The sequence below is a fragment of the Staurois parvus genome, unplaced genomic scaffold (genome assembly GCF_062004578.1).
Source record: "Staurois parvus isolate SC_StPar_1 unplaced genomic scaffold, SC_StPar_1.0 ptg000444l, whole genome shotgun sequence".
NCBI classification, from domain to species: Eukaryota; Metazoa; Chordata; class Amphibia; order Anura; family Ranidae; genus Staurois; species Staurois parvus.
In genome coordinates, this window is record NW_028318240.1 from 2311696 (window position 1) to 2337508 (window position 25813).

At 44.2% G+C, this 25813-nt stretch overlaps 1 protein-coding gene across 5 annotated transcripts in view; it reads right to left on the reverse strand.

The window, feature by feature from the left end:
• ACHE (acetylcholinesterase (Yt blood group)) overlaps positions 1-25813 on the reverse strand; it is a 194321-nt gene that overhangs the window by 25062 nt on the left and 143446 nt on the right. For 4 of the 5 annotated variants that reach the window (XM_089688025.1, XM_089688024.1, XM_089688022.1 and 1 more), the window contains exons 2-3: positions 15701-17233; positions 11092-11255 (exon numbers count right to left, since the gene is read on the reverse strand). In XM_089688025.1, the coding sequence (XP_089544151.1) occupies positions 11092-11255; positions 15701-17211 (1675 nt within the window). In that variant the 5' untranslated portion in view covers positions 17212-17233. Of the gene's footprint in view, positions 1-11091; positions 11256-15700; positions 17234-22704; positions 22839-25813 lie in introns of those variants that run through there. The other variant, XM_089688023.1, reaches the window with a different exon arrangement.

The following is a 25813-nucleotide window of genomic DNA, read 5'->3' on the forward strand; positions in this document are numbered from 1 at the left end:
GCTCCAGTTCCATGAGCAGATCACTTAAATCCTGAAGCTTCTGGACATCCTTGAGATTGATCCTTGGAACGTTCTGCAGTCTCTTGAATAGGGCCTTCTCTATTGCTTCTGCACTGCCGAAGGTACGTTCGAGTCTCTGCCAGGCGGCAGCGAGACCTGCTTCTGCTTGTCCCACGTAGACAGTTCTGAGGCTCTTGACGCGATTTGTGGAGCCTGGGCCCAGCCACTTGATCAAGAGGTCAAACTCCTGCTCTGCGGTTAGGTTGAGGTTAGCGATGGCGGCCTTGAAGGTTGCCTTCCAAGCTCTGTAGCTCTCTGCACGGTCATCAAATTTTGAGAGACTGGTGTTGATTAGCTCTCTGCTCACCATAAACCTGGCAAACTCAGACATATCTGATTTCTCACTGCTTGTTGCCATGACAACTCGTGATGCCCCTGGGGCGTATGGGCTGCCTGGCGTGAAAGGGTGAGATGCTTCCGGGTAGAATGATGTAGCTGCAGGGTTAAGCTTTCGTTTAGCCTCTGTATATTGTGATGACTGCTGCTTGAGCTGTGGAGGTAGGCCAGAAAACGCCTGATAGCGATCTTTCTGTAATAACCGTCCTTGAGAGGGCACTTCTGGGTAACGGTTATTAGGTTGCTCGGGTGCTGTGGGTGGCACTGGTACCGCAGGTAGAGCTGACTTGGAGGTTTCAGTGTTGTTGGCTTGGACGGTACTGCAAACTGGGGGTGGCGCAGATACCTGATTCAGTACATAGTCACTGGTGCGGTCAACTGGATCATCTATCTCCTGTGGTAGCAAGCAGACTGGATCAAGACCTTGGCTCAATGCTTGCTCAAGTAGTCTTACTTTAGCTAACGCAATTTCCTCCTGCATCTCTGATTCGAAAATCTTTATTCGAGCCTCTGCTTCCACTTCTGTCTTCTTGGCCTCTGCCTCTGCCCTCTTGGCCTCTGCTTCCGCTTCTGCCCTCTTGGCCTCTGCCGCTGCCTCTGCCCTCTTGGCCTCTGCCCTTGCAAGAGCTTCTTTTTCTGTGAAGGAGCGTCTCGCTTTGGATTGCTTTGCGTTTATGCGGGCCTCTAGTAATCTGTCGCTCAAGGCTGAGCTTCTTGAGCGCGATGATTTGTATGACCGTGAGGAATGTTTAGATGAATTTGATCTGTGTGATCTAGTTTCTTGCAAATGCGAGATACGGAGTTCCGCTTTACCTTTAACATCCAGCACCATGACGTCTCTTTGTCTGGCTATTGATTCTGCCTTGCTCAGTTCTGATAGGGCTTCATCGATATTAGAGTCTTTTAGAAAGGTTATATACCTTGTGGACAGTCTCTTGTATCTTTCTTGAGCTGTGTCCAGCCGCCCGATGGCAACTTGTAAGCTTGTGGCATCACCTGAGGATTTAAGTCCAGACATGAGGGAGGAAACTCGTTCCCATTGTTCCTCCAGGTTATCACATAGCTCATCTTTTGTGGTGTGATAATTTTCAATGACCTTTACTGTCGGTTTGAGAGAGCGTCTTGGTCGCACGACTTGTTCTGCTGGAAGTGTGGATTCTGTTCCCTGCCCTTCATAATGATCAGTATCAGGTTGCATTTGCTTTATTTCATCACCGGGGAACTGTGCAAAGTCCTTTTCGGCCATTTTGACTTAAGGTGCGCTGTCCCTTTAAGAAAATGAAGTTTTGAATTGGGCGCTGAAAATCGCAGCATGGCTCCGATAGGGCACTTTGACAAAATTTCTAAGATATTTAGAATGAATTGCGGGGTTTTGCGGCGGCCACGGCAGTGTAAGGAACGTGCATAAACAGTACTTCTATTATGCGAGGAAAGGTTAATATAGGATGTAAAGAATGGCTTGGAGAGTTGTGGAGGACTTCCAGGCGAGAGTATAGATACTGCGTATGTGCAGTGCTTCCGCATAGGCTTGTGGAACATGCACTGTAGCCGGGCAGATTTGCTGCAAGTGGGCCTGTTACTAGGGAGATTCCTGAGTGTGGTACTGGACTCTGAGGGAATCTGTAGCGGGGTATGGACTTTAAGGCAGTTTTTGACTGTTCTGTCCCCACATGAAGGCGAGTAAAGGTATAACTGATAATGGCTGTGTAACTTCCTACCTTCGTATCCAAGCAGTGGAGCAGACCGGACCGGCAGATGCTCAGGTTAGACGGATCCAAACGTATACACGGAAATGAAATCGGCGTGGGTTTATTTGGTCCAAATACAGCGACAAACAGTGATACAATACTGTAAGGTAGTAGAGGTATTGATGCTGTCCTGTTATATGTTTCCTGAGGCTAACTGCTGGTCAAAAACTGATGCCTTCACAAGCCCAGGGTATTGAATGTCCTGTCACACAGCTATAAAGCACATAAAAATGGCTGCAGGAAGTGACCAGAACCAAGGCTTGCCTAAAACCACACCCAGCAGAGAAAACACTTACTAGCTATAACAGAGGCATGCAGCATGCAAATTCTGGCCAGCAGATGGCAGCAACAGATCAAGACATAGAAACAAACATGGTGAAATAAGAATTGGTGATACAATGCACAGTTAAATAACAAATATGAGGGGAACAGCACAGAGGGAACGATCTCTGTGTTTCTCATCCCTGCAAAGCAGCCTAGAGCTGTGTTGACTTCAACACAGAGCATTGTACAGAGAGAAACGATCTCTGTTTCTCATCCCTGCAAACAACTTGGAGATGTGTTGACATTCAACGCAGAGCATTGTACAGAGGGAAGGTTCTCTGTGTTTCTCATCCCTGCAAAGCAGCCTAGAGCTGTGTTGACTTCAACACAGAGCATTGTACAGAGGGAAGGTTCTCTGTGTTTCTCATCCCTGCAAAGCAGCCTAGAGCTGTGTTGACTTCAACACAGAGCATTGTACAGAGGGAACGATCTCTGTGTTTCTCATCCCTGCAAAGCAGCCTAGAGCTGTGTTGACTTCAACACAGAGCATTGTACAGAGGGAAGGTTGTCTGTGTTTCTCATCCCTGCAAAGCAGCCTAGAGCTGTGCTGACATTCAACACAGAGCACTGACAGAAGAGTGTATACAACAAACACACGCGCGCGCGCGCACACACACACACACACTAGTTTGTAGGCCCTATAATGCTCATGCAAAACAATCAATATACACTTATTGTTTTTTGTTTTATCAAAGACATGTAGCAGAATACATTTTGGCCAAAATTTACAAAGAAATCAGATTTTTTTATTGGATAGGTTTTATAGCAGAAAGTAAAAAATGTTTACTTTTTTTCAGAATTTTCAGTCTTTTTTTATTTATATCGCAAAAAATAAAAAACCCAGTGGTGATCAAATACCATAAAAAAAGCTCTTTGTGTGGTAAAAAATTATATAAAATTTTGTTTGGGTGCAGCATTGCATGACCACACAATTACCAGTTAAATTAGCGCAGTGCTGAATAGCAAAAAAAAAAAGGACTGATCATGAACCCCCCGGTTCACATATATGCGGCCGTGCGGGCTGCGTTTTGCACAGGCAGGAGAGCCCATTCATTTGAATGGACTCCTATGCCCCGTGACACGCAGGGAAGAAGTCCCTGCACTTCTTCTGAAAACACAGCCCGCACGGGAACCTTGGTTTCTAGAACAGTTGCGTTTTCCAGTCGGGCGGCGTGCCATTAGAACTAATGGCACCCACCCGCGGGTCCGCATTTCTCTGTGCAGGTGGTGCGGCTGCATGGATTTTCAGGCACAGATGTGAACCTAGCGTAAGGGTGTAAAATCTTCTGGAGCGGTTATGCCCAGCAGTTCTCCTTACCCAGGATTCAATTCTTTACAGATATAGGCAGACTGTATGAAGTGAACCTAGATCAAGACAATCAAACACCCATTCAGCCTCTGCCTCTGAAGAAGTGCGTGCGCACGAAACGTGTCAGGAGGGGCCAAGACGCCATGTCGTTAAGCCGCAGGAGCCACGTGGAGGCCCGGCAGCCATCTTGCTTTCTGGACGGTTAGTCCGATGCACACTGCTGTCATACTCTGCAATGTTCATTGTGCTGCATACTGCTATTTTAATCTGCATTCATTTTAAGTGGATTTCATTTGTTTTTTACCATGGTTACTTTCTTTAATAAATACTATATTCATTAATTACTACACTATGAGTACTTCCTATATTCCCCCTGGTGGAGTTATTTATTCATAGCACCTGCCTGATCCAGCAACATTAAGGATTCCAGAGAAGGGAGATCCTGTACCCAGGCAACCTGCACCCACCTATCCCTTAAGGGGACCTCTGGCCAGCTGGATCCTTTCCTTACCATCTTGTGTGCTCCCACCACCACTACCCACCCAGAGGGAGGATCATTTCCGTGTGTTCCTGACCAGACCAACCACCTAGAGGGAGGACATCTTCCCTTATCCCAGACCAGACCAGACCCTAAAGGAGGCTTCTGTGGGTTTTACTTAATGCACATTTACATTGTGCATCTGGTGAGTGCACAATCTCTCTACATTACTTGGAACATCATCACAGATTATAAGGGGAGCACTATATAGATTATCCATTAGTCTTTAGTGACAATACGGAGCATTTATTCTTTTTTCAATATTTTATTATGGACTGTTTTACTGTACATATAGTCATTTAGATTATAATTTGCATATCATTTTGCATTACATTTATAGCGCTGCACTATTTATTTGTATCTGTTATAAGGCTTTATTTTGGTTTCCTTGAGTGTCCAGCAGCTTACTCCATAGAGCGCTCACTTTTATTGCTATCCTATTTATATAATCAAACACCCCTGCTAACGGATATACAGGCATGGCCAAAAAGCACAATAAGGTAGACAGGAAAAGTTAGCAGTGAAGCTGCAAGAGAGTGAACTCCAAATGCCTTCCATCGGTGAAGACCCACTTGGATTTCTGCGCTGCGATAACGAGTGTGCAATGTATGTAACATGCATTAATGCATTGCCATACTACTCATTTTGAATGGCACTTAAGCACCCTAAGGCATGTAGATAATTTCACATCTTATTTTTCGGCACATCGGTGTGTTTTGCCAGCACATTCATTTCAATAGGCTGCCTTAACGCAACATGTTAATGCTCAACATAATGTACGGTAATGCACTGAAACAATCTAATTGGGCCTTAATAGTTGGATCCTCTGTAACCCACTGAAATGTTATTACTTGCAATACAATAAGATGGACATTAGATGGCGGTGGCCTTCCATTCAGGGTCACTCAGATGGACAGAACAGCTCTCTGGAACTTGTATGCTGAATAGCAGGACTCTGCTGGTGAGCAGGGCGTCCTGGGACTACATTTCCCAGGAAAGGTAGTGTGTGGGCGGGGGCATATATATATCAAAGCCTGAGAGATTGGCTAGGAGAGTGCGGGAAAAAACTGAAGGACAAGGAAGTGTGCTAACTGCTGAAGCGCTGAACTAGGCCATGGAACCAGGGTTGGAGAGAAAGGAGGAGCTGAAAGAGCTTACTGCCCACCTTGTCTGCCGTGCTGCCCAGCAGACCAATCTGACAGCAGGAGACTAGACAAGATACCTAGTCTGAACCAGAGAGTCTGTGGACTGACCTCGTCTGCAGGGAAAGATGGACCGCTACGATCTGCCAGGCAACTTTGATCGGGTGAGAGAGACCCATGCACCCACTAACCAAGTGAATACTGACAGTATGCCATCTCATCTATCTACCTACGCATAGTTGTGAATATTACATTACACAGTTGCCCCAGTTTGTGGCCTAGTTCTCCCAGCCACCATTGTTGGGATACATCTTGTTCTGTCTCTCCAATCTAAGCATTGAAAGTGTGATCTCTGTAACTTACAGTTCTGATGAGATAGCGGTAACTCCAATCTCAGTTGGATACCACAGTCAGTGACTCAATCGAGATGATATCTTGTAGATCTTGTGAAGTTTATTCCATAAACTGAGAGAATCTTACAACAATGAACATCTGATAGGTCAAAAGATCATAATGTGTCCTGCTTCATGACATGAGGCTAGAGCTGCAATGCATTTCTGGGAAAGGGGGAGGGCTATCTATACAGCATTAACTAAACCAAAGGAAAAGGAGGAGCAGAGACAAAATATAGAAAACACTTAAAGGCATATGACAGTCAATATGACAGTCATGTGAAACATGACACATCTGCATTACAGTTTATCGTACAAGCTGACTGCAAGACATATAGTTGCATGTCAGGATACAGCAGTGCCAACTGAAAAAACAAGTTTCCCTTTTTTCAAAACTGCAAGATTCCTACTACTGTTCATTTTGCCTTTGATATTCAGAGGGAGTTGTATTTGTCCATAGACACTTCTGCCAATTATTACTGTTTGTTACTTCGAGCCTACTCTATTTTTAGCACTTTAAAAGGGACTCGGCACTAATACCCTACCACCAAGAGGAAAAGTGTTAAATCTCCCCCTTTTCCCTCACTATCTTTGTGTTGCCATCCTGAGGAACTATAATCCACACCTCAACTCAGCTTCATACCATCTGGGCCCCAGCAAGCGCGCAAAAGACACTGTAGTGCTTTGAAAGGGATATTGCTCAACTTCAAATGAGAATTCTCTTTACTTCACATCTAATCCTTGTCATCTAGTTCTGAGGACCCACAGTGAGCTTATATGTTTCTTGATAAACTGTTTCTGCTCTCTGGGGATTCAGCAGTCCCCTCAGATTGGAGGAAGTGGATTATTTCTGAAAGCAGGCCTGCTAACAGATATTGTTGCTCTACTGTGAATGTCGTTACTTTTGCTCACAATTGCCAAGAGTCATTATATTTGCTGCATATATCAGTGTTATTTTATTCTTTTTGATCAAGTTACCTTTATTCCAATATAAACTCCATATTGGTTTATACTAACTTGTGCACGAGTCCATTTTACAGTTGTGATTTACTTTGGTCACCACTGCACAGTGGTTCCAGTAGAGGCTGGGCTTTCAACAAGAGGTCCAGATCGACAGGGAACCCACAAATTACTAAAGCAACCCTTAAGGGTGAAGCCAAGCTCAGGAAGAATACCATGGAGACTGTACCATTTAAACCCAAGAACAAAAATTGTAATTTAGTGCAACTTACCAGCCCTTGTGTGGTAGCTGCATTCCTTTTATTTCAGGTTTTTACCTGGTGATCCTGCCAGTAACATACTTCCTGTCCTAGAACACTGAATCACCATATTGCATCCATGACTTGCCCAACCTATGACAGGAAACCTGCTCAGAATGCCTCCCCCCCTTCACCTTTGTGAACTACAGAACACCAGCCTGCTATGTTATGTAGATGAAATGGGAAGGACTGATAACTCTAGAGGCAACACCAAAGACTGCAAAAAGCTTGCAACGCACAGGACACAGGAGTGCTGGCAGGATCAACAGGTTTTATTTTTGCAAGTATCATGCAGAGATAATACATCAGATGCTTTAAAAATATATAATAATAATATTAATAATAATAATGGTGTGGATGGCCAGCTTAAAGTGGTTCTAAAAGGTAGAAGTTTTTTTTACCTCAATGCATTCTCTGCTTTAAGGTAAAAACCTCCTGTGTTCAGCTCCCCCCACCCTTATACTTACCTGAGCCCAATCTCAACCCATATGGAAGAAAAATATATTTGAAATATATTTTAAAAATATTTTTCCCAAATATAATGTCATGTATTTGAAATACTACAATTTTGCCCATATTCAATATATATATATATATATATATATATATATATCCATTCAGTCGTATCCAACCCTTGGCGATTGCATGGACCGTCACTCGTAAGCGACTTTTTCCATGAACTCTCTTAGCAATTATTTTACAGGGTAGGTAGGCAGGTCTTTCCCCAACCCCTACCATGCAGGAGATCCCACATGGCCAGGGATGAAACTAGGACAATTTAGACAGGAGCCAAGTAACATATATATATATATATACATACATACTGCATATTGAAATGCGCTTTTATTACTAAATATATGAAAAATATTTTTAAAAATACATTTCAAATATACTGTATGTCTTTAAAATACAAATCTACATTTTTGGAATGCATTTACAAATATATGTAAAAATATATGTTAAAAATGACTTTTTTCAAATATATTCTTCAGGTTTTTTTTAACATATAAAAAAGTCATTTTAACATATATTTTTACATATATTTGTAAAAATGTATATATATTCCAAAAATGTAGATTTGTATTTTAAAGACATACAGTATATTTGAAATGTATTTTTAAAAATATTTTTCATATATTTTGTAATAAAAGCTCATTTCAACATGCAGTATGTATGTATGTATATATATATATATATATATATATATTTTTTTTTTTTTTTATTGGAATATATTTTGCAATATATTGAATATGGCCAGAATTGTAGTATTTCAAATATATGTCAATATATTTAGGAAGAATATTTTTAAAATATATCTCAAATATATGTTTTTTCCATGTGGGAATCCAGCGCTGTGCCTGAAAGCAGGCACATGGAACCGGCCATGGAACCGGCAGAGGAAGCCATTGGTTCCTGCTGCTGTCAATCACAGTCTGTGAGGAGAGAGCAGGGGGTGGGGCCAAGCTGTGCTGTGTCAATGGACACACAGAGCACAGCTTGGCCCCATTGGCTTCTTACAGGGGTACTCTTGGGGAAGCGCCAGCAGAGGACCCAAGAAGAAGAGGACTGGGGCTGCTCTGTGGAAAACCATTTACACACAGCAGGCAAGTATACCAATGTTTAATTTAAAGAAAAATAAAAAATTCCCTTTGCAAATCACTTTAAAGTGATCATTTTCTTAATCCAAGCAGGACAAAGTAAAAAGGTCACCTACCCCTCCTCCTTCCAGCAGTGTATAATCACCTTCCCTCACTATCCCTCCACTTCCAGGACTGGAGAAAGAAAACTATGCAAGCTTCAAACCGACTTGCCGGAGATTACACAAGAACTCCAAAGCCAAAGCAACCCCACTGTCACATGGAAAAGGAAGTCGCACCCAGAAGAGACTTCTATTTCATTTCTCACCCAGCTAAAGGTCAGTACATTTTGTAGTGGGCAGAAGGGGAGATGGGGAGTTAACCACTTGCCTACCGGCATTTTTCCCCCCTTCCTGCCCACACCAATTTTCAGCTTTCAGCTCTCTCATACTTTGAATGACAATTGCACAGTCATGCAACATTGTACCCAAACTATATTTTTAGCATTTTTTGATACAGATAGAGCTTTCTTTTGGTAGTATTTAATCACCACTGGGGTTTTTATTTTTTGCTAAACAAACTAAAACGCTTTGAAAAAAAACTAAAAAAAAAAGTTTTTCTTAGTTTCTGTTATAAAGTTTTGTAAATAAGTAATTTTTCTCCTTCACTGATGGGCACTGATAGGCAGCACTGATGGGCACTGTTAGGCGGAACTGATGGGTGGCACTGATGGGCACTGTTAGGAGGCACTGATGAGCACTCATAGGCAGCACTGACGGGCACTGTTAGGTGGAACTGATGGGCGGCACTGATGGGCACTGTTAGGAGGCAGTGATAGGTGGCATTGATGGGCATTGTTAGGCGGCACTGATGGGCAGCACTGATGGGCACTGTTAGGAGGCAGTGAAAGTTGGCATTGATGGGCATTGATAGGCGACACTGATGGGCACTACTGATAGGCGGCTTTGATTCAACTGATAGGCACTGATTGCCAGCACTGATTTCCAGCACAGATGGGCACAGATGGACACTATTGACTGCACTGATGGGCAGCACTGATGTGCACTGTTAGGCGGCACTGATGGGCATCGATAGGCAGCACTGATGGGCACTACTGATAGGTGGCGCTGATTCAACTGATAGGCAATGATTGCCAGCACTGATTTCCAGCACAGATGGACACTATTGACTGCACTGATGGGCGGCACTGATGGGCGGCACTGATGTGCACTGTTAGGCGGCACTGATGGGCATCGATAGGCAGCACTGATGGGCACTACTGATAGGTGGCACTGATTCAACTGATAGGCACTGATTGCCAGCACTGATTTCCAGTACAGATGGGCACAGATGGACACTATTGGCTGCACTGATGGGGCTACACTGATCACTAGGACACTGATGATCAGTGCCCTGATGCTCAGTGTAGATGTCCCCCTGTGAAATGCCGCTTACTGGCTCTCCTCTCCTCATGCGCTGTCAGTGTGAGGAGAGGACTGCTGATAACCGGCATTAAATATTTACCCGGTGATCAGCTGTGATTGGACACAGCTGATCATATAGTAAAAGCGGCTGTGATTGGCCCGTTCCTTAGTCATGTGATCAGCTGTGTCAAAGTCGGGATCCACCCCAGGTTCTGGAGCAGCACCTGGCTCAGCCTCTCAGCAATGACTGACAGTCCTGATCTCTGCTCAGAGCGGCTCTGAGAACTCACCCTTAGAGCCGGCGGGGGAAAGATGCAGCATCGGACCCATGCTGCATCCACCTAGGTAAGTATTTCTGGGGGGAAAAAAAGGAATCCCATAAATCTATATTTCTCAAACTTTTTTCAGTCAAGGCAGCCTTTAAAATTGTGAACAAATCTTGAGGCGCCCCATTCTAAAATGTAAATAACTAAAGTAATACAGTATTTCTACATAATGCAGTAACATCCACACATGTAGGACACCCAACATTAGAGGTGATTTATTCTTCCAAAACAAATACACCTTTGCACACTGGTACTGATGAGTATTTCAAGGTTTCTCTTTTCTCTCTCTCACTCAGCTAATGTGACCCCAGTGCTGATATGGAGGCGCAAACAAGGATGCGGTGCAGGCACCAGAAGTCCTCCTTATTAACTGATGACATCATTGGTTGTCAGGATGCTGGTGGCTAGAAGGTTGTAATGGTGCATAAAGAAAACCCCTGTCTTTATATAATTAAAAGGCAAGCCTGATCCAATCGCTGGCTTGTATACAGTTTGTGGGCAATTTGTATGCATTTTCCAAGGCACCCCTGAAGAAACCAGAAGGCACCCCTGAAGAAACCAGAAGGCACCCCGGGGTGCCTGGACACCCTGCTTGAAAAAGGCTGGTGTAAATGATAACCCAAAACACATTTCAGTAACAGTGTAGGAAGCCATACCTGTGATGTTAAGCAGCTTGGGCAGAAACCGATTCCAGAAGGTGCATGTTTGGACCCTTATTCCCTGCAGGTTCTGGAGGGGCATATTATTCAGAGGTAAATACTTCTGATCTGTCACTGTATAGATGGGCCAGCGAGATTGGCGGGTATCATCATTAGGATCTCTGGTAACAAAGGCAAATTTAACATGAATATTCATCAAAATAACACAACTTTTTGTCAAACCATCTCTATCAATGGATATCCTGGTATGCTTCATTCACTTGCAAGCTGTCTGGTAAACTACCATTTTCATTTAAAGTGGTAGTAAATGTAGTAGAGGTAGCAATGCATACTAGCACATTACGACATCCTTGCAGGGGAATTTTTGTTTTCTGTGGTTTACTATCAATTACATCAGTAGTATAATTGAAAACCATCTTAAATTCTCTCCATCTATCTGGAAGCCATCCTCGATTAAGGATCATCTTAACCCTCTACGGCTATCTGGAAGCCATCCTCGATTAAGGATCATCTTAACCCTCTACAGCTATCTGGAAGCCATCCTCGATTAAGGATCATCTTAACCCTCTACAGCTATCTGGAAGCCATCCTCGATTAAGGATCATCTGAACCCTCTACAGCTATCTGGAAGCCATCCTCGATTAAGGATCATCTTAACCCTCTACAGCTATGTGGAAGCCATCCTCGATTAAGGATCATCTTAACCCTCTACAGCTATCTGGAAGCCATCCTCGATTAAGGATCATCTTAACCCTCTACAGCTATCTGGAAGCCATCCTCGATTAAGGATCATCTTAACCCTCTACAGCTATCTGGATGCCATCCTCGATTAAGGATCATCTTAACCTTCTACAGCTATCTGGAAGTCATCCTCGATTAAGGATCATCTTAACCCTCTACAGCTATTTGGAAGCCATCCTCGATTAAGGATCATCTAACCCTCTACAGCTATCTGGAAGCCATCCTCGATTAAGGATCATCTTAACCCTCTACAGCTATCTGGAAGCCATCCTCGATTAAGAATCATCTTAACTCTCTACAGCTATCTGGAAGCCATCCTCGATTAAGGATCATCTTGACCCTCTACAGCTATCTGGAAGCCATCCTCGATTAAGGATCATCTTAACCCTCTACACATATCTGGAAGCCATCCTCGATTAAGGATCATCTTAACCCTCTACAGCTATCTGGAAGCCATCCTCGATTAAGGATCATCTTAACCCTCTACATTTATGTGGAAGCCTTCCTCAGTTATTGACCAGGTTTTTCTTCTTCATCTATCTAAAAGCCTACCTCTACCAAAGGACCATCTATATGCTGTCCTTTGATGCAGAGGCCTTCCTCATATATCGACCATCTTTATTCCTTCCATCCATCTATCTAGAAATCTAATTTTCTTACGCCCAATCTGAACCAAACATCCTTTTTAGTATAAGATAGGATGGAGGAATAGAACCTCTGTCAGATTATTACAGGTCACACCATCCAAGGGCAGCCATTCCCTTACTTCCTGTCCTTTCACACCCATCACTGGAGAGGAAATCTCCAACAGAAAAACAAACAGCAATTTAGGAACCCAAAAAAGATCCTAGCCCATTTCTCTGTACGAAAAGAATATTTGCTTTGATTGTGTCATTTGGAGAGATTTACCCCTACCTCCTGACATTACCAGAGCAGGTGTGGAAACCTCCCAATCAGGGACAAAGAGCATAATCCCACAAATATTCTAATTAATTCAAAACAAAAAAGTTTTGGCTGAAGTTGAAGGTAATGACCAGGGGCGGACTGACAACTCAAGGGGCCCCCAGGCAATAGGGGATCATGGTGCCCCTGTGTCCTTGTCCAAACTCAAAAAAGCCTACCAGGTACCAGGGGCATCTCATGGGGCCCCCTACTGACCCTGGGCCCTCGGGCAGTGCCCGAGTTTCCAAATGGTTAGTCCGCCCCTGGTAATGACCAATAACCTCTCCATCTATTTAAGAGTCTATTAACCGCCATTTTCTTTAGTTCCATCTTCTTGAACATCTAGTTTTCTTAATGTCCATCCTCATCTGCCTCACAAATGTGCAAAATGGTATTTAATAATGGTCATTGGCGTTCCTCTCTTTTAAAGTCTTATTCCATGAATAACCATCTTCATTCTGCCACTCCTTTTAAAGATAACAGAAGAGCAGATATCTCATGGACTGTAAAATCCATTTATTCCTCAAACAATTACTCTACTATCAAAACCACCACAGCTCATTTCTTTTCTACTGAGGGAAAGGAAAGGATACTTAAAGCAGTAATTACAAAACTTTTAGTTTTCAATCTTCGGTTGAGTGATAAAGGACTCACATTTTATTAATCATACCCCCCGCCAATGCAAGTCCATGACACCTGCTTGGAACCTCCTTCCTTGCAAAAGTGTATTCTCAATAGACTTCTATGGAGAGTCAGATGGAGACAGGATTACACAGAATTGTTGAAGGCATATTTCAGCATTTTAGTGTCACATGCCTTCTAAGGGATCCACTGCAGAAATTATACAGAGAATTCCCTTCTGTCACTAACTGAGTCATGTAGAACAGTAATGACCACGTGGAGGATTGTGTCATGCTTCATTGCACCCAGATAACATCCGCCAGAGGGGTGACACCATCAAGTTGGTGTATCCTGGGCTATGACTGGAATGAGGTGACAACAACATAGGAGGGGTGGTGACCTCTAAGGAGGGAGGAAATGAATGGTCGTTTTTCTGTCTGCCCCGCCTTCCCTCCCCCCATTGCAGGACAAGTCCGGCTCACTCCTCCTTCTGGATGTAATGACATCGTCACCAGGGGCAGACTGACAACTCATGGGGCCCCCGGGCTACAGGTGATCATGGGGCCCCTGTGTCCTCGCCTACACTCAAACCACACCCAAAAAAGCCTATGAAAGGTACCAGCGGCATCTCATGGGGCCCCCTACTGACCCTGGGCCCTCGGGCAGTGCCCGAGTTCCCAAATGGTCAGTTCGCCCCTGATCGTCACGTGGAATGTGCTCCCCGATTGTCCTGGTAACAGGTAATTGTTTACTAGCTGGAGCTGGACGGAGTGATGGCGGTCAGGGGAGAGGTGCGAGAGGAGGAGCAGGTGTGCTGCAGGGGAATTATAATTGTGTGGGGAGAAGGTAAATATAATTGGGGGGGGAGGACTGAAGGGGAATTTTATGTAACAGAGGAAGATATGTGAGGTGTTATAACGTGTGACATTTTCATTCATGGAAACTCAACTATCTTTTTGCACTTTCATGTATTATGATGTCATTCACATGCAGAGCTTTTCCTTTTCCCTGAAGAAGGAGTGAAGTCACTCCAAAACGCGTTGGATCATATAGAAACTATCTCTGTAATAATATGTGTTGATGGTGATGTCACAATATTTTTAAATGGCTAATCAAGTATAGTCATACTAGGTACATTTATCATGCAATCAATACTCTGATGGCAATGCTGTACTGTAATTTTGGATGATCTGTAATATGGTATGAAAATTTGACATAATAAAGAGTTTGTACTTTTTACAATTTTTTGCTATATATTTATGCCTATAAATTTAAAGTCCCAAGTCTTATAGGGGGTCTCTCTTCCTTAATTTATCTTGCAATTTTGGGGATGTTGGCTATTGATCAGGAAACTTCTTTCTTCTTTTTTTTTTTATTGTTGGGGGGGGGTTTGGAGCAGTTTTAACAGGTCAGGGGAATGTGGGGTAATTATAATGTGGGGGAGGAATTACAGGGTCATTTTAATGTGATGGGGCATGGGGAAATACCATTGGGTAATTATAGTACAGGAGTGGGAGATTTATGATGGGGGTATGTAATTGTAATGGGGGAAATACTCTGAGGTAATTATAATGGGGGGGGGGATTGTGCAGTAATTGGAACTATGAAGTGTGTGTGGGGGGGGAGTAATTAGATGCAATGTGGGGTAGTTATAATGGGGGGGGGGGTTCATGGAGATTATGTGTAACAGAGGAGGATGTATGAGACAGAGGAGGATGTGTGAGGTAATTTTAATGGGGGTGGTGGTGTTGTGGGGCAATTATAAAATTATTGGGGGGGTGGTGACATGATGTTTTACAACACCAGGTAACACCAACCCTAGCGATGCCACTGCATTCCACCAAAGACTGATAAAATAAGTGAAGTAGCCAGATATTTTTAAGCATATTTTACAATCTCCACAACTAACTGAATTTTGTCCTTATTGGTTTTATTGGTTTTCATTTAATTATATCATGATTCTTTGGCCTAAGGCCAATCAAAACTGATCATGCTGAAGCACATACTAACTGCTTTCTCTTAGCTAAAGAAGAGAGTTCTGGTTCACAAGGCCTTGGGTTTTGCTCTTCCTCTGTGGCTATTAAAGCCTCACTTGGAATCAGATCCCATGATGCAGTCACATTTAAATAAATTACTCATGAGTACACTAAAAATGGGGGTGGGAATCTGAGGGATACCTCTTCCCATTGGGATCCTAAAGATTTGGTAGCAGTTGGTGTGCTTCAACATGCTGAGTATTGAATTATCAGTTTTGAGTGAACTTAGGCCTTCAAGCCAAAATAAGCCTTTTGTACACCCTCACCCTGTCCGTGCAAAATTGGCCCAATATTTCATCATTCTCCGGCTCAGATCAGCCTCTTGCTTGGTATAGTTCAGTTTGGGATCTAGGGGAAGTCCAAAGACAAACTCTATCTCATAGCCATGTGGAACTCCCATCCACTGTGGCCAAGCCATATTGGAGGCTCTGTGATCAAAGTAATAGGCATAGACTCGGTTTCCAAATTCAGATACTTTTCCTGCAAAATGAGTCACGGGGCAGATGACATTGTGGTCTCCCACCAACTGGTCCATGGCATCTCTGTTTTTTATTGGAGCATGTTCATCTGTCCAGTCTGTGTACTGCATCACCACTGCTTCCAGTGCAATGTCATTGGCATGTGGAACACTCATCCTCACCCCACCAAGGAACTCCTCCCGAGTGATCAAGCTATCATTGTTCTTGCTAAAGCCAGGTGCACCGTACAATAAAAAGTAGGATCCCTCATTCTGGTTAACACCCACTATCAAGGGGCATGGTTTGAACCGACCCATGTTCAACAAAGTTTCCGGGGCATCTGGGAAAAAGTCTCCATCAGGCACTGGAACAAAGGCAAAGCGGAAGACACTTGGTGCTGGAAGAACAGAGAATTCATGGTCAATGAGCTTCTGTGGTGGCTTTGTTCTTAGGCAATTCAACAATTCTGAGTCATTTCCCTGTCTACATTCCAAAAGCTTTCCCAAAAGCTCTGCTCGACGTCGACCCTCTTGGGGTGTAACAGTAGCCCATGGTGTGTTAGGAGAACCACTTTGCAATATGGCCTTAGAAAAGAGATGGTGGCTACCAGGAGAAAGGACATGCATGCCCACTGAAGCACCTCCAGCACTTTCACCAAAGATGGTGACAGTCCTGGGATCTCCTCCAAAGAGCACTATGTTATCTTGGACCCACTGTAGTGCAAGACGCTGATCAAACAAACCCACATTCCCCGGGGCATCAGCACTTCCGGGTGTCAGGGTCAGGAAGCCAAAAGCTCCTACACGGTAATTCATTGAGACCACTACGACATTTTCTGTGTGGCAAAGATAACGTCCATCGTAAACATCCAGGGAAGAGGATCCACTGTAAAAGCCACCTCCATAGATCCAGACCATCACTGTGGCATTTGAAGGACGAGGATGAGGAACCCAGATATTTAGGTACAAGCAATCCTCGCTCATTGGCCTATTGGGGTTCCACATCTCCATCCCAGAGAACCCGGGATATAGGGTATCAAAGTACTGGTAGCAAGCATTGGGGTAGACTGTTGCATCCCACACATCACTCCATGGCTTCTTTGGCTCTGTGCGGCGAAATCTTAACTTATCCACTGGAGGCTCAGCAAACGGGATCCCTAGAAAGGCTGTGACATGACTGTTGAGGACGCTTAGCCTGGTACCTCGCACCTTTCCAGAGCGGGTGGTGACCAGGAGCTCAGTATCACTTTGACCAAATGCCCGAGACAGGAGGAGAGAGAGGGTGCAGAGGGTAATCGGGGTCAGAGACAAGAAGTGCATGATTGGTCCTCACTGAATTTACCTAAGAAGCAAGAAGGAGAAAAGAAGATAAAAAAAAACATTATTTCAGGGCACAAAGTCAGTTTGCAAAGTTACAAGATACACACAGCTTAAACAGAAAAAGACATTCATGTTTGGGGAAAAACAGAACAGTTCTGAGAATGGCAGGGTGATAAGAGGAAAACATATGTGTAAGTTAAACACAGATAAGAGAGAGAAAGATAGTAGAGAGAAACATGGTACTGCAGTGTAGTAGTAAAGTAAGAAAGATGAAACTGTTGAGGCGTGATCTGACTGGCAACCAAACAACTTTTCGGGGACGACAATGAGAGCTTATGATGTTGAAGCAGGGGCGGACTGACCATTTGGAAACTCGGGCACTGCCCGAGGGCCCGGGGTCAGTAGGGGGCACCATGAGATGCCCCTGGTACCTTTTTCATAGGCTTTTTTGAGTTTGGGCAAGGACACAGGGGCCCCATGATCCCCTATTGCCCGGGGGCCCCATGAGTTGTCAGTCCGCCCCTGCATTGAACGTTCCTATATCACGTAAGAAACGGCAATAATTACGATGCTAAAGAGAAAGGGCAGGTGCCTCATTGGATGTTCTTGTCAGGGAGACATCTATATTTCTATGACCTGATCCAAGGCACCAGGCCAAGCTACCAGACAGGTTTTCCAGGATCAATGACACCGTTTTACAGGATAATCCTGCCCAAAAGTACCTGTTCCTCGGTCTAGCGGCGTCCGCAGTCTTCTCTCCCCGGCGCCGGCATGGGCACCCGGCTGTGAAAGCTTGCGGTTTCACAGCCAGGTGCCCACTGCGCATGCGCAAGAAGCGCTGCGCTTTGTGAATGGCCCTGTAATCTTCTGGGACCTGTCATGTGTCCCAGAAGATTATGGTGAGGGAGGGGGAAGGACAACTCCACGGAAGTGGGAGCGGGAACCTGTCAAATTCGGGTACCCACTCCCCCCCCCTCCGCTCCCCAAAGGTTCGCAGTCTCTGGTCATCTCCTGTACTATGTCCGCAGTCTCTGGTCATCTCCTGTACTATGTCCGCAGTCTCTGGTCATCTCCTGTACTATGTCCGCAGTCTCTGGTCATCTCCTGTACTGTGTCCGCAGTCTCTGGTCATCTCCTGTACTATGTCCGCAGTCTCTGGTCATCTCCTGTACTATGTCCGCAGTCTCTGGTCATTTCCTGTACTATGTCCGCAGTCTCTGGTCCTCTCCTGTACTATGTCCGCAGTCTCTGGTCATCTCCTGTACTATGTCTGCAGTCTCTGGTCATCTCCTGTACTGTGTCTGCAGTCTCTGGTCATCTCCTGTACTGTGTCCGCAGTCTCTGGTCCTCTCCTGTACTGTGTCCGCAGTCTCTGGTCCTCTCCTGTACTATGTCCGCAGTCTCTGGTCATCTCCTGTACTATGTCCGCAGTCTCTGGTCATCTCCTGTACTATGTCCGCAGTCTCTGGTCATTTCCTGTACTATGTCCGCAGTCTCTGGTCCTCTCCTGTACTATGTCCGCAGTCTCTGGTCATCTCCTGTACTATGTCCGCAGTCTCTGGTCATTTCCTGTACTGTGTTCGCAGTCTCTGGTCATCTCCTGTACTATGTCCGCAGTCTCTGGTCATCTCCTGTACTGTGTTTGCAGTCTCTGGTCATCCCCTGTATTGTGTCTGCAGTGTCTGGTCATCTCCTGTACTATGTCCGCAGTCTCTGGTCATTTCCTGTACTGTGTTCGCAGTCTCTGGTCATCCCCTGTACTGTGTCTGCAGTGTCTGGTCCTCTCCTGTACTATGTCTGCAGTCTCTGGTCATCTCCTGTACGGTGTCTGCAGTCTCTGGTCATCCCCTGTACTGTGTCCGCAGTCTCTGGTCATCTCCAGTACTGTGTCCACAGTCTCTGGTCATCCCCTGTACTGTGTCTGCAGTCTCTGGTCATCCCCTGTACTGTGTCTGCAGTCTCTGGTCATCCCCTGTACTGTGTCTGCAGTCACCGGTCATCTCCTGTACTGTGTCCGCAGTCTCTGGTCATTTCCTGTACTATGTCTGCACTCCATTGGTTCAGAATATCTTTTTTCCTCCTCTAAAATGTAGGTGCGTCTTATGGAGTGAAAAACACAGTAAATCCTGTATAATAATTATAATAGTAACCTGACAGGGGGGGGGGGGGCGGTCTGAAACCTTCCTGACTCTACCCGAAAATTGAAAAAAATGAGTCTATAGATCCAGTTTAAAATTGTACTTGTGTAACACATAGCGTAACAACACGTAACAAAGTGCCATTGCTATTGTGAAGGGCCCATTCACATCTATGTACAGACAACACACACTTGTCTATAATGCACAGGTCCCAACCTTCAGCCCAAGGGCCACATGTGTCCTTTTGGTACTTGTATGGCCCACGGACCCAGGAAGTATATATTTGGAGAGGGAGCATTGACTTGTAAAGAGATAATAGCTGTGATCTCTATAAGTCCTTGTTGTACCCAGGGTATATTTGGGGCCATGCACCTACACGGAGGCCACATTGGGAGCAGCCGCTGCATCTCCATAGACAACAATAGGACTGCTGGCATAGGGACGCAAACAACACCTGTGCATCCCCGTGCTGGAAAGACATGGCCCTGCACAGAGCATATGGATGTAATCACCCCGTGTGAAAAAGGCATCATGTCTTCATTCTCCAGCCAAATTGGTAGCATGTCCACGGTCTAAGCATCATTTCCTCTAGTATGTCTGCAGTCACTTACAGTTTTCTCTAGCTTGACATATACAGCACATTACAGAAGCTAAATGGTTAGCACTTCCACCTGGCAGTAGTAGGGTTGTTGGTTTGAATCCCAATCATGGCACCACCTGCCTGGAGTTTACATGTTCTCCCTGTGCCTGTGTGGGGTTTCCTCTGGGTACTCTGGTTTCCTCCCACACTCCAAAGACATGCCGGTAGGTTTATTGGATCTTGTCTAAATTGGCCCTAGTATGTGTCTGTATGAATGTAGATGAGGGACCTTAGATTGTACGCCCCTTGAGGGTTAGGGACCTTAGATTGTACGCCCCTTGAGGGTTAGGGACCTTAGATTGTACACCCCTTGAGGGTTAGGGACCTTAGATTGTACACCCCTTGAGTTTTAGGGACCTTAGATTGTACACCCCTTGAGGGTTAGGGACCTTAGATTGTACACCCCTTGAGGTTAGGGACCTTAGATTGTACACCCCTTGAGGGTTAGGGACCTTAGATTGTACACCCCTTGAGGGTTAGGGACCTTAGATTGTACACCCCTTGAGGGTTAGGGACCTTAGATTGTACACCCCTTGAGGGTTAGGGACCTTAGATTGTACACCCCTTGAGGGTTAGGGACCTTAGATTGTACACCCCTTGAGGGTTAGGGACCTTAGATTGTACACCCCTTGAGGGTCAGGGACCTTAGATTGTACACCCCTTGAGGGTTAGGGACCTTAATGAGCAATTGTATTATTCCATTAAAAAAAAAAAAGTTGCAACCAAAAAAAAAAAACAACAAACACGCAAGTGACTGTCATGACCAGTGCCGCTGCTCTTCCTAGCAATTGAGCTGTAGAGCTAAAATAATTAACATTTACAAAAAACACCAGCGCTAAAAATAGTGAAATAATTCCTAAATAAGATATGCTGCTCATTAGTGTAAACACTAATTAAATAACAATAAAAAACATCAAACAGCACAAATAAATATTAACAAACAATTAATATATTAAATAATAAAGAAAGAATACAAAAAACTTATATTAAATAGAATAAATAGAATAGACCCACTCCAAAAATAATTACTGAGATGAATATGGTGAGTAGAATAAAACTGATAAGTCCTTATTCTATGTATTATATTTAATATAAGTTTTTTGTACTATTTCTTAATTATTTATAATATTAATTGTTTGTGAATATTTATTTGCGCTGTTTGATGTTTTTTATTATTAAAATAATTAACAGGCTGAGAGCCAATGTAACATTTTAAAGCATCGTGAACGCTTAAAGCTTCTGGTCGTAAAAAAGAATTTAGAGGAAAAAAACAAAAAAACAAATGGAATTGCCTCCAAGCCAGGACGGTGAACAGTTATTGCTACTCATTGGAAGAGAGTGAGGGGCACCCCATCCTAAATATTACAACCTGTGTTTATGGAAACATAGAAAAGTGACAGTAGGAAATGGTCTATTGAGTCTGCCCATTTTTTTAACTTTTTTTAATTTCAATAACTTTTTTTGTCTGGGTATAGACAGTGGTGTATTTAGGTTTTGTGCTGCCCTAGGCAACACAAAAATCGGCCCCCCCTGCAGAGAGAGCCTGACATTGACCAACAACACCCCTGCCTCCCACCCAAGAGAGCCTTCCACTACCACTGCCCCCCATACACCAGCCACCATCTCCCATGGTGAGAGAGAGAAAAACACTCACCTTCACAACTCTGGACATCCCCTGGAATTAGAGTTGGGCTGTGCATACACCGTCATGAAACCCACAGCCTCTCTCGGAACCCACCAGGTCCCCATGCTGCGTGTGTCCCTTCTACCGTGAGGCAGTGCCCCCCATACACCAGCCACCATCCCGCGGGGCAAGAGAGAGAAAGACACTCACCTTCACAGCTCCAGACATCCCCGGGAATGAGAGTCGGGCTGTGCATACACTGTCATGAAACCCGCAGCATCTCTTGGAACCCACCAGGTCCCCATGCCGCATGTGTCCCTTCTGTGGGGCACTGCCCCCCATACACCAGCCACCATCCCCCATGGTGAGAAAGAGAAAGGAACTCACCTTCACAGCTCTGGACATCCCCGGGAACGAGAGTCGGGCTGTGCATACACCGTCATGAAACCCGCAGCCTCTCTCGGAATCCACCAGGTCCCCATGCCGCATGTGTCCCCCCCCCCTGAAAAATGCCGCCCTAGGCAAATGCCTTGTTTGCCGTGTGGTAAATACATCCCTGGGTATGTTTGTCCCAAGCATGTTTGAAGCCATTTACTGTAGATTGGCTCGCTACCTCTGCCGGAGGTTTATTCCAAGCATCAACTACCCTTTGGTAAGAATACTTTCTATGGTTAGTTTTGACATTTCCTCCAGTTTATTTTGAGAACTGCTGAATTCAGTAAAGTTTTCTTCAGATCCTCCGAATTGCTGACAGATATCTGCTTTTTGTACAACTTAACAACATTCCATATATCTACTAGAATACACAGAAGTACCACCGAAACGCAGCTACCTGCTAGAGTACACATATTACTTGTCAAGGAGTAGTGTTCCAGAGCAGCTGTGACGGGTTGAACCTCTACGAAAATTTGCTCGGTGTACGTGTTTGGCCATAGGGACAGTCAAAGACCACAAACAAGGCTCCAGTGACAGCCGGGGAAGACGCAAGGCAAAAGACCGAGAATAAAGATCGGGACAAGAGTCTATAGAGTGCAAAGCGTGGGATCAGCTTCCCTAATGTCCCCTGTCCTCTTCCACCACAACCCTCTCACCTTGTCCTCCTTTCTGCACGCCTTTGTCCTGTCCTCTCCTCCACCCAGCGTCTTCTCACCCTCAGAAGCCCACACAACAGCTGTGACCTCGCCATGCACAGGCAGGGAGACGCACAGCTCTCGGAGGGTAGGGGGGAGTAGAGGAGGAGAGGTGGGGGGCCGGTCTTATCACAGCTGACAAGACCAGAGGGGCTCCCTTTATCACTGCACAGGAAGAAAGAAAAATTGGCCCAAAACATTTCCAGTTTAAGTAGGCAAATCGTCCAATTTTCTAGAGCAAACAGACTATCACGCCAGCTTGAATGACCAAAATTTGGACAGTTTGTGTCCTCCAAAATTTCCAAGACAGGAAAGACTCTCACTACAAAAAAGATCAGTTTCCAATGCTTTTCTCTATGCACTTTTTTTTTTTTTGATGCGTTTCCGAATGCATGCCAGATTATTTTTTTCAACTCTGCTGGGGTCCGGTGTGTTTCTAATGCATTTTTTATACTTTTTACAGCGTTCCAGTGCAGTTCTGTACACGAAAAAAGCAGCATGTTGTACTTTTTTTTCTGGAACTGAAGAGCACTGGAACACACTGCAGTGGTGTGAACTATGCCATTGGAACCCAACCCACCCAGCTTTTTTAAATATATTTTAAAAATATCCTTCCCAAATATATTGCCATATATTTGAAGTACTACAATTTTGGCGATAATCAATATATTTCAAAATATATTTCAATAAATATATATATATAAAATTTTGCAAGTATCATGCAGAGATAATACATCAGATGCTTTAAAAATATATAACAATAATAATATTAATAATAATAATGGTGCGGATGGCCAGCTTAAAGTGGTTCTATAAGGTAGAAGTTTTTTTTACCTCAATGCATTCTCTGCTTTAAGGTAAAAACCTCCTGTTTTCAGCTTCCCCCCCACCCCACCCTTATACTTACCTGAGCCCAATCTCAACCCATATGGAAGAAAAATATATTTTAAATATATTTTAAAAATATTTTTCCCAAATATATTGACATGTATTTGAAATACTACAATTTTGCCATATTCTATATATATATATATATATATATATATATATATATATATATATACACACACACACACATATACATATATATATATATACAGTTGCAAGAAAAAGTATGTGAACCCCTTGGGATTACGTGGAGTTTTGCATGAATTGGGCATAAAATGTGCTCTGAACGTCATCTAAGTCACAACAATAGAAGAACACAGTCTGCTGAACATAATACTACACAAACATTAGATGTTGCCATGGTTTAATTGCACATAACATGTAAACATTCACAGTGCAGGGAGGAAAAAGTATGTGAACCTTTGGACTTAATAACTGGTTGACCCTCCTTTGGCAGCAATAACCTCAACCAAACGTTTCCTGTAGTTGCAGATCAGACCTGCACAACGATCTGGAGTAATTTTGGACCACTCCTCTTCACAAAACTGTTTCAGTGTAGCAATATTCTTGGGATGTCTGGTGTGAATCGCTCTCTTAAGGTCATGCCACAGCATTTCAATCGGGTTGAGGTCAGGACTCTGACTGGGCCACTCCAGAAGGCGTATTCTGTGCTGTTGCAGCCATTGTTTTGTTGAATGACTTGTATGCTTTGGGTCATTGTCCTGTTGCATCACCCATCCTCTGCGGAGCTTCAGTTGGCGGACAGATGGTCGTACGTTTTCCTGCAAAATGTCTTGATAAACTCTGGAATTCATTTTCACATCAATGACAACAATCCATCCAGGCCCTGAGGCAGCAAAGCAGACCCAAACCATGATGCTCCCTCCGCCATGTTTCACAGTGGGGATGAGGTTTTGATGTTGGTGTGCTGTGCCTTTTTTTCTCCACACATAATGTTGTGTGTTCTTCCCAAACAACTCAATCATGGTTTCATCTGTCCACAGTATATTTTGCCAGTAGTGCTGTGGAACATCCAGGTGCTCTTTTGCAAACTTCAAACGTGCTGCAATATTCTTTTTGGACAGCAATGGCTTCCACTGTGGTGTCCTCCCATGTACTCCATTCTTTTTTAATGTTTTCCTTATTGTAGATGTGTCAACAAAAATGTTAGCATGTGCCAGAGATTTCTGTAGGTCTTTAGCTGACACTCTGGGATTCTTCTTTACCTCATGCAGCATTCTGCGCTGTGCTCTTGCAGTCATTTTTACATGATGACCACGCCTAGGGAGAGTAGCAACAGTGCTAAACTTTCTCCATTTGTAGACAGTCTGTCTTACCGTGGACACATGAACATCAAGGCTTTTGGAGATACTTTTGTAACCCTTTCCAGCTTCATGCAAGTCAACAATTCTTGATCGTAGGTCTTCTGAGAGCTCTTTTCTGCGAGGCATGGTTCACATCAGACAGTGCTTCTTGAAACCAGTAAACCCAAAACAGGTGTGTGTTTTTTAAGGGCAGGACAGCTGTCAGCAACACATCCCATGTTTTATTTTGCTGAGAAGTCACTTTGACTACCACCCCAGGGCAGATGATTCATGTGGAATATACCTCCCAGAATTCATCCGCCCTCGGCTGGGGCATGGAGGCAGGATGGTGCGCTTAGCTGAGAAGACCCCTCCTCCCCTCCTGAAGACTCCTGGGAAGTATGACATCATTTGCCTAAGCCTGGAAACCCGGAAAGTAAGGAAAAAAAAAAAGAAAGTTTAACCACTTCCCGTCTGGCCCGTGTACATAAACTGCCAGACGGGAGCCATGCAGAAGCGGGTGGCCGTTTATAAACATCCTCCCACTTTCCTGCCTGTGTTCGCTCGTTGTACGGGACCTCTGTGTGAGGTCCCGATCATGTGATCACTGATTGGCCAATCAGTGATCAATTGAATAGTAGTAAGCAAGATGTCACTTCTGACATCATTGCTTACTACATGTGAAATCTGTGAATGATCACAGAGGTCACATGGTACAAGGCTATTCACAACAGCCTTGTACCATGTGACAAGCTGTGACCAATCACAGCTCACACAGTATTTCTCAATGGCTGCAGGAATGCAGCCAGAGAGAAGGAGAAATGATTGCTTTTACAGCCTTTATGGGTGTAAAAGCAATCGGTGTAAAAGAAAAAAAA